We start from the raw sequence: 13,461 nt of genomic DNA on the forward strand, positions 1-13,461 counted from the left end.
TACTGCTGTAATGGCCAAAGCTTAAGGGATCCCTGGTAAAAACAAAATGAGCAGCTTAAAAAATAGCAGCAAGCCCACTAGGGCCCTCACTGCCTAAAAATGATCTAGATCCCCTCTTATAAACATGGGGACTGTGGTCCTTCCTACCTGAACATAGCATGGTTTACAGCAACTACTTGAGGAAGAAGAATCATGACAAAACCTTCCTCCAGCCCTGGGCCCCATCAAGCACCACATACAACATAACCCAGTTAACTCAGGGAGCTTAGCTATACAGCTTTGCTGGCAGGACCAGAACACGTGAGCAGAACCACCTCTGACCTCCCCTTTCAGCTCATGGACGATCTCCACAGACAGCAGAGTATCCCGGGGTAGCTCTGTCTTCAGGTCCAGCTTGACCCAGCGGTCTGACTGGCGGCCATCCCATGTGTAAATCTGGGACTTCTATGGGCAGAGAGAAAGGGCCCATTCAAGCAGGCATGGAGATCAAGGCGTGAGAGACTCAGTTCTCAAAATGGCTTTCAGTTTGCAGCTATAAGCTGATGGGGCTAGGAAATGTCAGAAGAAAATGTCTAGGAGAGATTAGCCATTATACTTCAGCGATAGGGATCTGGTGGTTCTGGTGGGACAGAATAGGCTCAGGGCACCATTCAAAAGGCTTAGGTCCACAATGAGTGACCGTCAAAAAAGATCAAGCTTAGTGTATGTATCTCTAAGGTGGGCTTGCAGAAAGATCCAGTAAACGGGGGGCAGGGGGTGGGGGTACAGAAAGTAAAAAGAGAAAAAGATCAAGTGTGAGAGAACACAAAGTATGTGAGGGAGCAGAGATAAAGTTACACAAAGATACAAGGCAGAGTGGAAAGAAAGCAATGATGACTTTACCCAATTAAGATACAGAATTGCCAAGGCTTGGGGCCCCTGCAGGCTCAGTCAGTTAAGGATCCAACTCTGTTCTGACTCAGGTCATAATCTCAGGGCCTTGAGATCCTTGGCCTCAGTCCTGGGCATGGAGCCTGCTTAAGACTGTCTCTCTCCCTCTCCCCCACTCCCCTTCACTCATACACATGCTCTCTCAAAAATAAATAAATAAATAAATAAATAAATAAAAAATAATAATAATAATAATAATTGCCAAGGCTTTCCCTTATCTTAGACTCCAAGGGCTCCGGAGCAAAACAGAATGACAAGGGATGGTGTTGCAAAGAAATGCAAACCATATTAGCCTGCTGACTATTCTGCTAGGCTAGGAAGCTTAATCTCACAAGAAAAAGAAGCAGTGTTCCCTTTAGCAATGAACAGTGATGAGTAAGCAAATGTGTGAACTGAAAGGATGAAAAACTGAATATGGCTGAATGACACCTGGCTAACTCAGAGGAAGAAAATGAAGCTCTAAGAAATACCTTCCCTGGGGTCAAAGCCCCAGCTCCTTGGTGCCAAGAGAACATACATCAAGCATGGCAAGCAGCTGTCTAGACCCACAGACCTACACCAAGGTTCCACACCCCAACTACTAGATGGGAAGCCAGCGGCAGACTTACCCCCAGGCCAATGAGGAACTTCTGCTCGCTGCCAGACACCATGCAGCGGTAGTCGAGCACTGGGCGGATCTTCTCCAGGGTTTTGGAGGTGAGCAGCGTGGGCTTATAGCTGAAGATGTCAATCTCTGTGCCCTGCAGCCCCGGGTCAGAGAAAACACGGCTGGGTTGGGGGAACAGACAGGCGCTCAGTAGGGGTGACTGTATGGTGGCAGGGGCAGGCTGGGAAGGGTGAGGGACAGGAAGCACTGGCTCTCTAAAACATACCCGCCTGCACCCCTGCTCTACCTAACCAGGCACTAACTGGGATCTAATTCCATCTGCTTGAAGTGTTCCTTTAGGACCTATTAGGACAGGCTGGGAAGGGAAAGAACACCGAGTCCCTGAGTACAGATCAATTTACCAAAGCCATAAGGAAATGTCACCAGAATATAAAAGCCAACCCTTCAATAAAACTGAAGGCGAGGGCTCATCAGTAGTTAGTCTGAGAGCAGTTAAGTGACCTCTCCACCCCATTTAGAAAAATGTACACATGCTACTCTTTCGAGGTCATCTTGAACCACATTCCCCAGTCCTTGATCCCATAAAACCAGCACAATGGCCCATGATCTGGGCCAGATTTAAATGAAGCCCAGAGAAAAGCTGGAAGTCAGGTGATAGAAAAAAAAACAGGGCAGAAGAATTCTAGGACCAGCTCACCAGAAACAGAACAGGGAGTCCAGGGTTAGGCTAGCCCCACTGTGGAGCTCCCCTGACAGCCTCCCCCGGCCCTCTACCTAGCTCCCCGGCCTGAGATCATCCCACACTTCACTGTCTCCCCAGCAGGCAAATCTCATGTGACCCTGAACTTGCCAAGGAGTGATAGCCAGCCCCACCCTTCGGGCAAATGGGAATGCTAAGCACATCACATTTCAGGACAAGCATCTTCAGGCATCACCCGACACCGAAGATACCACCTATGGTGGCCTCAGCCTAGCCCCTCAGAGCCTGGAAGGTACTTGCACAAACCATCTGGAGGCCACGCCTGGAGCATTTCAGTGATACTTCCACATCTAAAGTTAGGCCTCTCCAACTTTATTTTCCCCAGATACCAAGCTTACCTGGATTAGCTCAAAGAACTTAGATTTGGGGTCTGAGGAAGAAGGAGCAACTCGAGCCTGGTCTGGGATCTGAAAGGAGACAGCAACCAGCTTTGATTTTCAAATGCACTTTGGACAAAGGCTGTGTGTGAGCTTATGCAGGCGAGGAGACAGGTCCAGAGGGGAAAAGACAATGCCACCTAACAAAGGGAGCTAGAAAGCAGGAGGTGGAGATAGGTAATCCAGCCACTGCCCGATTTCAGGCCTTGTGGTTGTACACCACAAAGGCCACTTCCCTCTCTCTGGGGCTCACTGTGGCCAGTGCTGCTGTACAGGGCCCCAGAAGCAAAATGAGGCCTGGTCACCCACCATTCTTGTCCTTTCTGACCCAATTGTAGGACCACCCTGACAGTGAAAGGCTGAAGAAGGTAACTCCTGTCAGTGCTGAGACAGCCAGCTCTAAAATGCCATGAGGGTAGGCGGACGTTTTCTAATATCCTAAGGTGACAATTCATTGTCCTAAGATGGTCAATTCATTCTTGTCTACAGCTTCCCTGCCCTGGAGCAACAGTGGGCTGGGGAGATGCTCACCCCCCAAAGTCGAAGGCACTCTTTCCGGATCTCTGCCTGCCGAGGCTCACTCAGGGTCCTGGGAAAATGAAGCCAATAAGTGATTAAAACCTCCAAGAGGTGTACCCCTCAGGACCCCAGAGATAGGGAGCCCACATGAGTAAACGTGTGTGGACACAGAGGCCACAATGCCATCAGCTCAGGGTACTAACAACACTTACACAGCTCTGCCCGTTAAAGATGGGCACTCAGAGGTACACAAAATGGAATGACCTCCCCTTTCCACCACAAAGGGAAGGGGGACTATCTCCCTGATCACCCTGGATGCCAGAATTCCCCATGCAGCCTTCTCTCAATGACCCATCAGCATGTTCTGGCTCCTCCTCTGCTGAGAGAGGTCACATTAAGTCCATCCCAGTGGACGTCACTATGTCCCAGAATGCTGGATCAGCTTCTGCTCACCCCCTACCAGAGGGCTAGTTTTTCTTAACCCAAGTCCTGTCTCCCCTCTCTGGAGCACTCTTTACTCCATGTCCCCTGAACATCATATATGCTATTCATACTGTACCACTCTACCTCCTCTGACACACTATTAATAATTCGTGCTGTATCCTTTTCCTGGGTTACTCTTCTCTACCCAAACACAAACACCAAGTCTTTGAGGGCAAGGTTCATGCTATATACTTCTCTAGCATGCTTCACAGACCACAGCAGAGTATAAGATAAAAGAGTAGATGTTTTAAAACATTTGTTGAAATGAAATAAACAAAGAGCATAGAACAAAATGAAAAGATCTTCCCTTGAAATAGGTGAATTCTGGGGAGTGGCAACACTTACGTGTCTTGAACAAAGGCATGGATTTTGGCCAGAGCTTTGATCTGCAGACTACAGTGGCTAGAGAGAGAGACAGGGAGAAAAAAAAAAAAAAAAAAAAAGATTTAATTTCAGAAGGTTTACCAAAAAAGAGAAGTTCAGCCAGAGCAGTGCTATCTATTTTTGGGGCAGAAGCTGGAGATCTGAAAGAGAACTCCCTTGACCAAACCCCAAGGTAGAGTTACGTGGGGCCTGCTTATAATAAAGCAGAATTGAGTCAAACCCTGCAGACACTCAGCTACCAAGTCCTGCTAAACGGCAAGTTCTGATCCCATCCTTAAAAATTTGATAGCAGTAGTGAACTAATTCTAAATAAAGCAACAACAAAATCCAGACCCAGTTCAACTACAGACTAAACCCTATACTAACAACTGCCCTTTCTACTTTAATCCCCAGTGTTCTTTTACACACAATGTCTGGCATTAAATAAAAAAGTATGTGACATGTGATAAAGCAAGAAAATATGACCAACTAGCAAGAAGAGAAATAATCTGACAGCACAAGATCCAGAAAAGGGTCTGAATGTTGGAATTATCAGACAGGGCCCCTAAAATAACTGAAAAACATGTTAAAGGATCTAGCAGAAAAGATGTAAAATGTGCATGTAAAACAGAGAATTTCAGCAGAGATGCAGAAACCACACTTCTAAAAAACAAAGATTCTAAAGATAAAATATATAATATTATAGATGAAGAATGATTTTGATGGGCTTAACAGCAGACTGAAAATAGAGGAAAGGATCAGTAAACCTGGGGACTGAAAAATAAAGAGAGAAAAAAGTGAAAAAACCCACCAGCACTGAAGCTCTATAGGACAGCAGCAAATAGTTCAACATAAATAAGGAGAGTCTCAGAAGCAGAAAAAAGAATAGGACAAAAATACTGCTAATAGCCAAGAACTTTCCAAAACTGATAAATGAAATCAATCCACAGATCCAATGTCAGAGAACCCCAAGCAGAATCAATATAAAGAAAACCATACATAGGGCGCCTGGGTGGCTCAGTGGGTTGGGCCGCTGCCTTTGGCTCAGGTCATGATCTCAGGGTCCTAGGATCGAGTCCCACATCGGGCTCTTCCTCAGCAGGGAGCCTGCTTCCTCCTCTCTCTCTCTGCCTGCCTCTCTGCCTACTTGTGATCTCTGTCAAATAAATAAAATCTTTAAAAAAAAAAAAAGAAAACCATACATAAACACCTCATAGTCAACATGCTAAAAACAAAGATAAAGGGAAAATCTTGAAAGCAGTCAGAAGAAAAAGGACACAGGACATGCACAAAAACAGTTAAGAATAATGACTAAATCTCATCAGAAACAAGGATGGCAGAGAACAATGGAACATTATTTTTCAAGTGCTGAAATAGAAACATAGCCAACCTCAAATTCTATATCCAGTGAAAATATCCTTCAAAGATGAAAGGGAAATATATACATTATCAAAAGAAAAAAGCTGAAGGAATCACTCCAGCACACTTGCCCAACAAAAATAGGCTAAAAGAAATTCTTTGGGCCAGAGGGAAATGATTCCAAATAGAAACCTGGGTCTGCAGAAAGAAATGAAGAACACCAAAACAGGTAATTAGGTCAGTCAATATGAAGGACCTTTAAAAAAACAATTGTACAAATACAGGCATACCTTGTTTTATTGTGCTTCAGATGTGCACACTTCACAGATAATGCATTTTTTAACGAATTGCAGGTTTTTGGCAGCCCTGTGTCAAGCAGACCTATTGATGCCATTTTCCCAGCAGCATTTGCTCACTTCATGTCTCCGTGTCACATTTTGATAATTCTCACAATATTTCAAACTCATTATTATTATTATTATCACCATCATTTTATATTTGTCATGGTGATCTGTGATCAGCAAACTTTGGAGCCTAAAGATGAATCTGAAATGCTATAAAACCTTAACAGATGAGGAACTGTTTCTTATGGATAGGCAAAGAAAGTAGTTTCTTGAGATGGAATCTACTGCCAGTGACAATGTTATGAAGACTACTGAGATGACAACAAAGGATTTAGAAAATTACTTAAACTTAGTTGATAAAGCAGTGGTAGGGTCTGAGAGGAACGACTCCAATTTTGAAAGAAGTTCTGTTGGTAAAATGTTATCAAACAACACTCCATGCACAGAGAAACTGTTCATGAAAGGAAGAGTCATTCAGTGTGGCAAATGTCTTATTTTTAGAAATTGCCACAACCACCCCTACCTTCAGTAACCACCACCCTGCTCAGTCAGCAGCTATCAGCACCAAGGCAAGACTGTTCACCAGCAAAAAGATTACAACTCACAGACAAATGCTTAGCATTTTTTAGCAATAAAGTGTTTTTAAATTAATATTTGTACATTGTTTTTTGAACACAGTGCTACTGTACACTTAACAGACTACAGTATAGTGTAAACAAAACTTTATATGCACTGAGAAACAAAAAAATTCATTTGTCTTGCTGTATTGCAATATTCACCTTATTGAGGTAGTCTAGAACCAAACCCACATTATCTCCGAAATATGCCTGTACAGGCATGTGTACCTTTAAATCTCTTTAAAAAGATGATATGGACTTTATAATTTAAAATGAAAATAACAGCAAAGTAAAGTAGGGTTTATATGGAAATAAGAAGATGCACATGCAAGTAAATGTATATTTACTATGGTAAGGTTCTTACATTGTTCATGAGATAGAATAATTTTTGAAGGTAAACCATGGTAAGTTACAGATGCATACTGTAATCTCTGAAACAGCTAAAACATAACACAAAAGGTATATAAAAGGAAAAACCCAAGGAGATATAAAGGACTATTGGAAAACACCAAACTTTCACCCTCTACCCCTAAAAAGGAAAGAAGGAACAAAAAAAAAAAAAAAAAAAGAAGACAGGATAAACAGAAATCAAACCACCAAAATAGAGGATTTAAACCCAAACATATCAATAATTACATTCCATGTAACTGTACTAAACACTCTAATTAAAAGGCAGAGACTGATACATTATATGTTAATAAAAATAATAAAAAAAAATTTTTTTAAAGGCAGAGACTGTCACACGGGATAAGAAGGTAAAATCCAAGCATAGGTTATTTACAAAGACAAAGACAGGTTGAAAATAAAAGAACATAAGAAGACAAACCAAATAAATACTAAGCAAAAGAAAGCTGATGTGGCTGTATTAATACCAAACAAGATAAACTTCAAGACAAAGAGTATTACTAGAGATAAAGAAGGATATTTCATAATAACAAAGGGTTAATTCATTAAGAATAACAGAGAATACAGATTTAGAGACTAATGTACCTCATGAATATAGATTCAATAAAATATTCATAATCAAATATAGCAATATATGAGTGATACTCATAACCAAACTGCATTCAAAAATGCAAGATTTGGGGACGCCTGGGTGGCTCAGTTGGTTAAGCAGCTGCCTTCGGCTCAGGTCATGATCCCAGCGTCCTGGGATCGAGTCCCACATTGGGCTCCTTGCTCAGCAGGGAGCCTGCTTCTCCCTCTGCCTCTGTCTGCCATTCTGTCTGCCTGTGCTTGCTCTCTCTCCCTCTCTCTCTGATAAATAAATAAAATCTTTAAAAAAAAAATGCAAGATTTGTTTACCATTTGAAAATCACTCAATGTAACTGTATTGAGGGAATAAAGAAAAATAACATAATTTCTATAGACACAGAAAAATTATTTGGCAGAATTAAACATCCATTCATGATAAAAAACTCTAAACAAACTCAAAATAGAATAAAACTCTTCAACCTGATAAAGGACTCTAAAAAAAACAGAAACATCATACATAATGAATGATTAAACACTTTATCCTTAAAATCAAGAATAAGGCAAGGCTATGTGCTTTTATCACTTCAATTCAACATCAAATTGGAGGAATAGTCAGTGCAATAAGACAAGAAAAAAAAAAACAGAGCTACCATATGATCTAGTAATTCCACTTTTGAGTATTTATCAATAAAAACTGAAATCAGGATCTTGAAAAGATTCAGTACCCCCATGTTCATTGTAGCACTATGCACAATAGCTAAGATGTAGAAACAACTTAAATGTCCACTGACAGATGAATAAATAAAATGTGGTAATATACCTATAATGGAGTATTTTATTTTATTTTATTTATTTCACAGAGAGAGAGAGAGATCACAAGTGGGCAGAGAGAAAGGGGGAAGCATGCTCCCCGCAGAGCAGAGAGCCGGTCGTGGGGCTCGATCCCAGGATCCTAGGATCATGGCCTGAGCCGAAGTCAGAGGCTTAACCCTCTGAGCCACCCAGGCGGCCCATGATGGAGTATTTTTAAAAATTTTTTATTTCAAGTAAACTCCACACCACATGTAGGGTTCAAACTCACAACTCCAAGATCAAGAGTCACATACTCTACTGACTGAGCCAACAAGGCACTCCTTTATATATATACTGAAGTATTATTCCAATTTTAAAAACAAAGAAAATTAAGCAACATGAGACAACATGAATGAATCTTGGGGACATCATGCTACGTAGAATAAACTAGTCATAGAAAGATCAATGCTACATGATTCCAATTATATAAGGTATTTGAAATAGTCAAATTCATAGAACCAGTAAGTAAATGAAACATTCTCATAGGATACAGTCAGTATACAGAAATCAATTGTATTTCCTCATACTAGCAATGAACTAGAAAATAAAATTTTAAACATACTACTTACAATACATCCAAATGCACAAAATTCTTAAGGAAATTTAGCAAAAGATATGTAAGACCTCTATACTGAAAACTAAAACTCTGCTAAGAGACGTTAAAGAAACTAAATAAATGGCCATTTTTTAATTTATGGATGGGAAGATTCAATTTTATTAAGATGTCCATTCTTACCAAATTAATTCATAAATTCAGTGTAATCTCCATCAAAACTCTAGGAGGCTTTTTGTAGGAACTGACAAAGTGATTCTAAAATTACACAGAACTGCAAAACAAACAAACAAAACAAAACAAAGACTAGCTAACAGTCTTGAAAAAGATCAATGCTGGAGAACATACACTACCTGACTTCAAGGTAATTTGTTTCAAGGTAGAGTCATCAAGAGAATATGACAAAGGACAGACAAACAGATTCATAGAATAGAACAGAATGCTCTAAATATAATCAATCACACATATAATTTTCAAAAAGAAAATTTTTTTCAAAAAGAGTGCCAAAGCAATTAAATGGAAAGGGGAATGTATTTTTAACAAATGTGCTAGAACGGGTATCTATAGGGGGAAAAAAAGAACTTTAACTCCTACCATCACACCACATGCAAAAATTAATTTCAGGTGGACTACAGACCTAAATGAAACTTCTAGATGAAAACAGGACAATATTTTCATGACTTTAGTGTAGGCCAAGACTGTGTAAGGAAAAAACTCAAATCACTAACAAAAAGAAAAAAATGATAAATTAGATTTTATCATCAAAATTTAAAAATTCTAGGCATCTAAACGGAAAGAAAAATAGGTGAAATTACCTCAGTTCACAGATAACATGACCTTTTATGCAAAATACCCTAAAGATTCCACCAAAAAGAATTATAACTAATAAGCAAATTTGGCCAACCTACAGGATACAAAAATCAACACACAAAAACCAGTCATTTCTATACACTAATAATGAACAATCTGAAAAGGATTACGAAAACAAGTCCATTTACAACAGTGTCAAAAAAAAATAAAATAGGAATAAACTAAAGAACTGTAAGACTTGTACACTGAGAGTTACAAAACACTGCTGACAAAAATGGAAAAAGGCATAAATGAATGGGAAAACATCCTGTGATCATAGATTGGAAGACTCAATATTGTTAACATGATAATACTATCCAAAGCAATCTATAGATGCAATGCAATCCCTATCAAAATCCCAACAGCAATTTTTGCAAAAACAGGAAAACCCATCCTAAAATTCATATGGCATTTCAAGGGACCCCAAAGCCAAAATAATCTTGAAAAAGAAAAACAAATTGAAGGACTCACACCTCCTCCTCCTTTCAAAACTTACTACAAAGCTAGAGTAATCAAAACTGTGGTACTGGGGCGCCTGGGTGGCTCAGTGTGTTAAGCCTCTGCCTTCGGCTCTCGTCATGATCTCAGGGTCCTGGGATTGAGCCCCACATCAGGCTCCCTGCTCAGTGGGGAGCCTGCCTCCCTTCTTCTCTCTCTCTGCCTGCCTCTCTGCCTACTTGTGATCTCTGTCTGTCAAATAAGTAAATAAAATCTTTTAAAACAAACAAACAAACAAACAAAAAAAACAAAAAAGCTGTGGTACTGGCTTAAAGACAGAAACATAGACCAAAAGAACAGAGCAAAGAACCCAGAAATAAATCCTTGCATATATGATCAAATGATTTTCAACAAGGGTACCAAGACCATTCAATGAGGAAAGAACAGTCATTTCAACAAGTGGGTTGGGGAAACTGGATATCTACATGCAAAAGAATGAAGTTGGTCCCTTATCTTACATCTACAAAAATTAACTCAAAATGGATCAAAGACCTAAATAAAAAAGCTAAAACTATAAAACTCTTAGAAGAAAACAGAGCAAAATGCTTAAGATGTTGGATTCAGTTATGACTTCCTGAATATTATATCAAAAGCATAAGCAATTAAAAAAAAAGTAAATTGACTACATCAAATTAAAAACTATACACTGAAGGACAAAATCAATACCCAGGGGAAAAGGCAAAGAAGGAAAGAAAATATTTTCAAGTCATACATCTGATGAGGGATTAATATCCAGAATATATAAAGAACTTCTACAACTCAACAATGAAAACAAAGCAATTTAAAAATAGACAAAGGACTAGAACAGACATTCCTCCAAAGAAGATACAGAAATAGCCCAATATAAAAATATGTACATATCATTAGTGATTAGGAAATGCAAGTCAAAACTACAGTAAGATACAATTTCAAACCCATTAGGATGGCTATTATCCAAAAAACAACAACAAAAAAAGAGAGACAGACAATAACAGATGCTGATCAAGATGTGGAGAAATCTGGTGGGAATGTGAAATGGGGCAGATGCTGTAAAAAATAGTATGGCAGTTCTTCAGTAGCTGTGCCATTTAAGCAGAATTCACTACATGATCCAACAATTCCACTTTTTGGTATATACAGAAAAGAACTAAAAGGGGGGGTTCAGTTACTTGCACACCAATATTCAGAGCAGTATTATTCACAATAGCTAAAATGTGGGAATGATCCAAACGTCCAACAACAGATGAATGGATAAACAAAATGTGGTATATACATATGGAATATATTATTTAGCCCCGAAAGACTGAAATTCTGACACGTGCTACAACATGATGAATCATGAAAACATGCTAAGTGAAATAAGCCAGACACAGAAAAACAAATATTGTATGATTTCCCCTTATATGAGGTACCTAGACTAGGTATATTCATAAAGCTAGAAAGTATAATAGAGATTACCAGAGGCTTGGGGTGGGGGAAATGGGGAGTTATTGTTTAACAGATACATATTTTCTGTTTTGGATGATTAACGTTCTGGAAATATACAGTGTTGATGGTTCCACAACAATGTGAATGACTATATTTAATGCCACTGAATTATACATTTTTAAAAGGATCAAAATGGTAAACTTTAAGTATATGTAACCACAATTTTAAAAAGATAAAATTTTTTAAACTTCTGCTTATCAAAAGATATCATTAAGGAAATAAATAAGTTAAGTCACACATTAGGACAAAATATTCACAACACACATATTTGAAACCAGACTTGTATTCAAAACATAGAAAGAGTTCCTACAATTTAAGAAAAAGACAAATCAATTTTTAAATGGTCTAAAGACTTAAAGAGATACATCATAAAAGAAATATACAAACAGCCAATAAACAAATGAAAAGAGCCTCAACATCATTAGTCATCACAGAAATGCAAATCAAAACCACAAGAGATACCACATAATGATATCACATAATGATTATTATGAAAAAGAAAAATAACACATGCTAGGGAGGATGTGGAGAAAAGGGAATCCTTGTGCAGTGTTGGTAGGAATGTAAATTGGTGCACACTATGGAAAACAGTATAGGGGCGCCTGGGTGGCTCATTGGGTTGGGCTGCTGCCCATGATCTCAGGGTCCTGGGATCGAGCCCCCCATCCGGCTCTCTGCTCCACAGGGAGCCTGCTTCCCCCCCCCCCCCCCTCTCTGCCTGCCTCTCTGCCTACTTGTGATCTCTGTCTGTCAAATAAATAAATAAAATCTTTAAAAAAAAAAAAAAGGAAAACAGTATAGAATTTTCTCAAAAAATTAAAAATACAGAACACTACTACCATAGTCTAGCAATTCTACTTCTAGGTATTTAACCAAAGAAAACAAAAACACTAATTTGAAAAGCCCATAGGTGCTCCTATGTTCATCACACTATTACTTACAATAGCCAAAATATGGAAGCAAGCTGAATGTCCATCAATAGATGAATGGATAAAGAAGATGAATATATATAACAGAATGTTACTTGATCATGAAAAAAAGAACAAAATCTTACCATCTACAACCATATGGATGGACCTAGAGGCTATCATGCTATAATAAGTAAAATAAGTGAATAGTCAGACACAGAAAGACAAAAACCATATGACTACTTATATGTGGAATCGAAAAAACAAAACATGAACAAATAAAAGCAAAACAGAAACGGACTTACAGATATAGACAACACTCTGATGGTTGAAAGTGGGGAAGGAATTGGGGGGGGGATGAACAAAATAGGTGAAGGGGATTAAGAGGTACAATCTTCCAGTTAAATAAATAACACATAGGAATATAAAGTACAGCATAAGGAATACAGTTAATAATACTGTGACAACTTTGTATGGTGACATATGGTAACTAGACTTACTGTAGTGGCCATTTCATATATGTATACAAACACTGAATCACTATGTTGTACACCTGAAACTAATACACTATTCAATTTTAAAAATATATTTAAAAAAAAAAAAACTGCAACAGTCAAACACTACACCTCTACCAGAATGGCAAAAATGAAAAAGACTAACAATACCAAATGTTGGCAAAGACGTAGAGCAATCAGAATTTCACACTCTGCTGGAGGGTGTACAAACTGGTATAAGTACTTTAGAAAACTGCATGGTATTATTAAAAAGTTAAATACACATCTAACTTATGATCTAGAATTTCTGTTCTTGGATATTTATCTAAGAGAAATGAAAACATTTGTCCATCAAAAGCCCTTCACAAGTGTTTTAGCAGCTTTATTCATAACAGCCCCAAACTAGAAATATAATATGTGTCCATCAAGAAAGAATAAATTTGGGACACCTGGGTAGCTCAGTTGGTTAAGCAGCTGCCTTCGGCTCAGGTCATGATCCCAGGGTC

At 38.9% G+C, this 13,461-nt stretch overlaps 1 protein-coding gene across 5 annotated transcripts in view; it reads right to left on the minus strand.

The window, feature by feature from the left end:
- CMTR1 (cap methyltransferase 1) overlaps window positions 1–13,461 on the minus strand; it is a 63,417-nt gene that overhangs the window by 19,700 nt on the left and 30,256 nt on the right. For all 5 annotated transcript variants that reach the window (XR_009404447.1, XR_009404446.1, XM_059400554.1 and 2 more), the window contains 5 exons: window positions 4,022–4,078; window positions 3,206–3,263; window positions 2,636–2,704; window positions 1,539–1,670; window positions 322–444 (listed from right to left, as the gene is read on the minus strand). Coding sequence is in view for 3 of the 5 variants with exons in the window: in XM_059400554.1 (XP_059256537.1) it covers window positions 322–444; window positions 1,539–1,670; window positions 2,636–2,704; window positions 3,206–3,263; window positions 4,022–4,078 (439 nt within the window). In the remaining 2 variants the exon portion in view is untranslated. The remainder of the gene's footprint in view (window positions 1–321; window positions 445–1,538; window positions 1,671–2,635; window positions 2,705–3,205; window positions 3,264–4,021; window positions 4,079–13,461) is intronic.

The sequence above is a fragment of the Mustela nigripes genome, chromosome 5 (assembly GCF_022355385.1).
Source record: "Mustela nigripes isolate SB6536 chromosome 5, MUSNIG.SB6536, whole genome shotgun sequence".
In the NCBI taxonomy this organism is placed as follows: Eukaryota; Metazoa; Chordata; class Mammalia; order Carnivora; family Mustelidae; genus Mustela; species Mustela nigripes.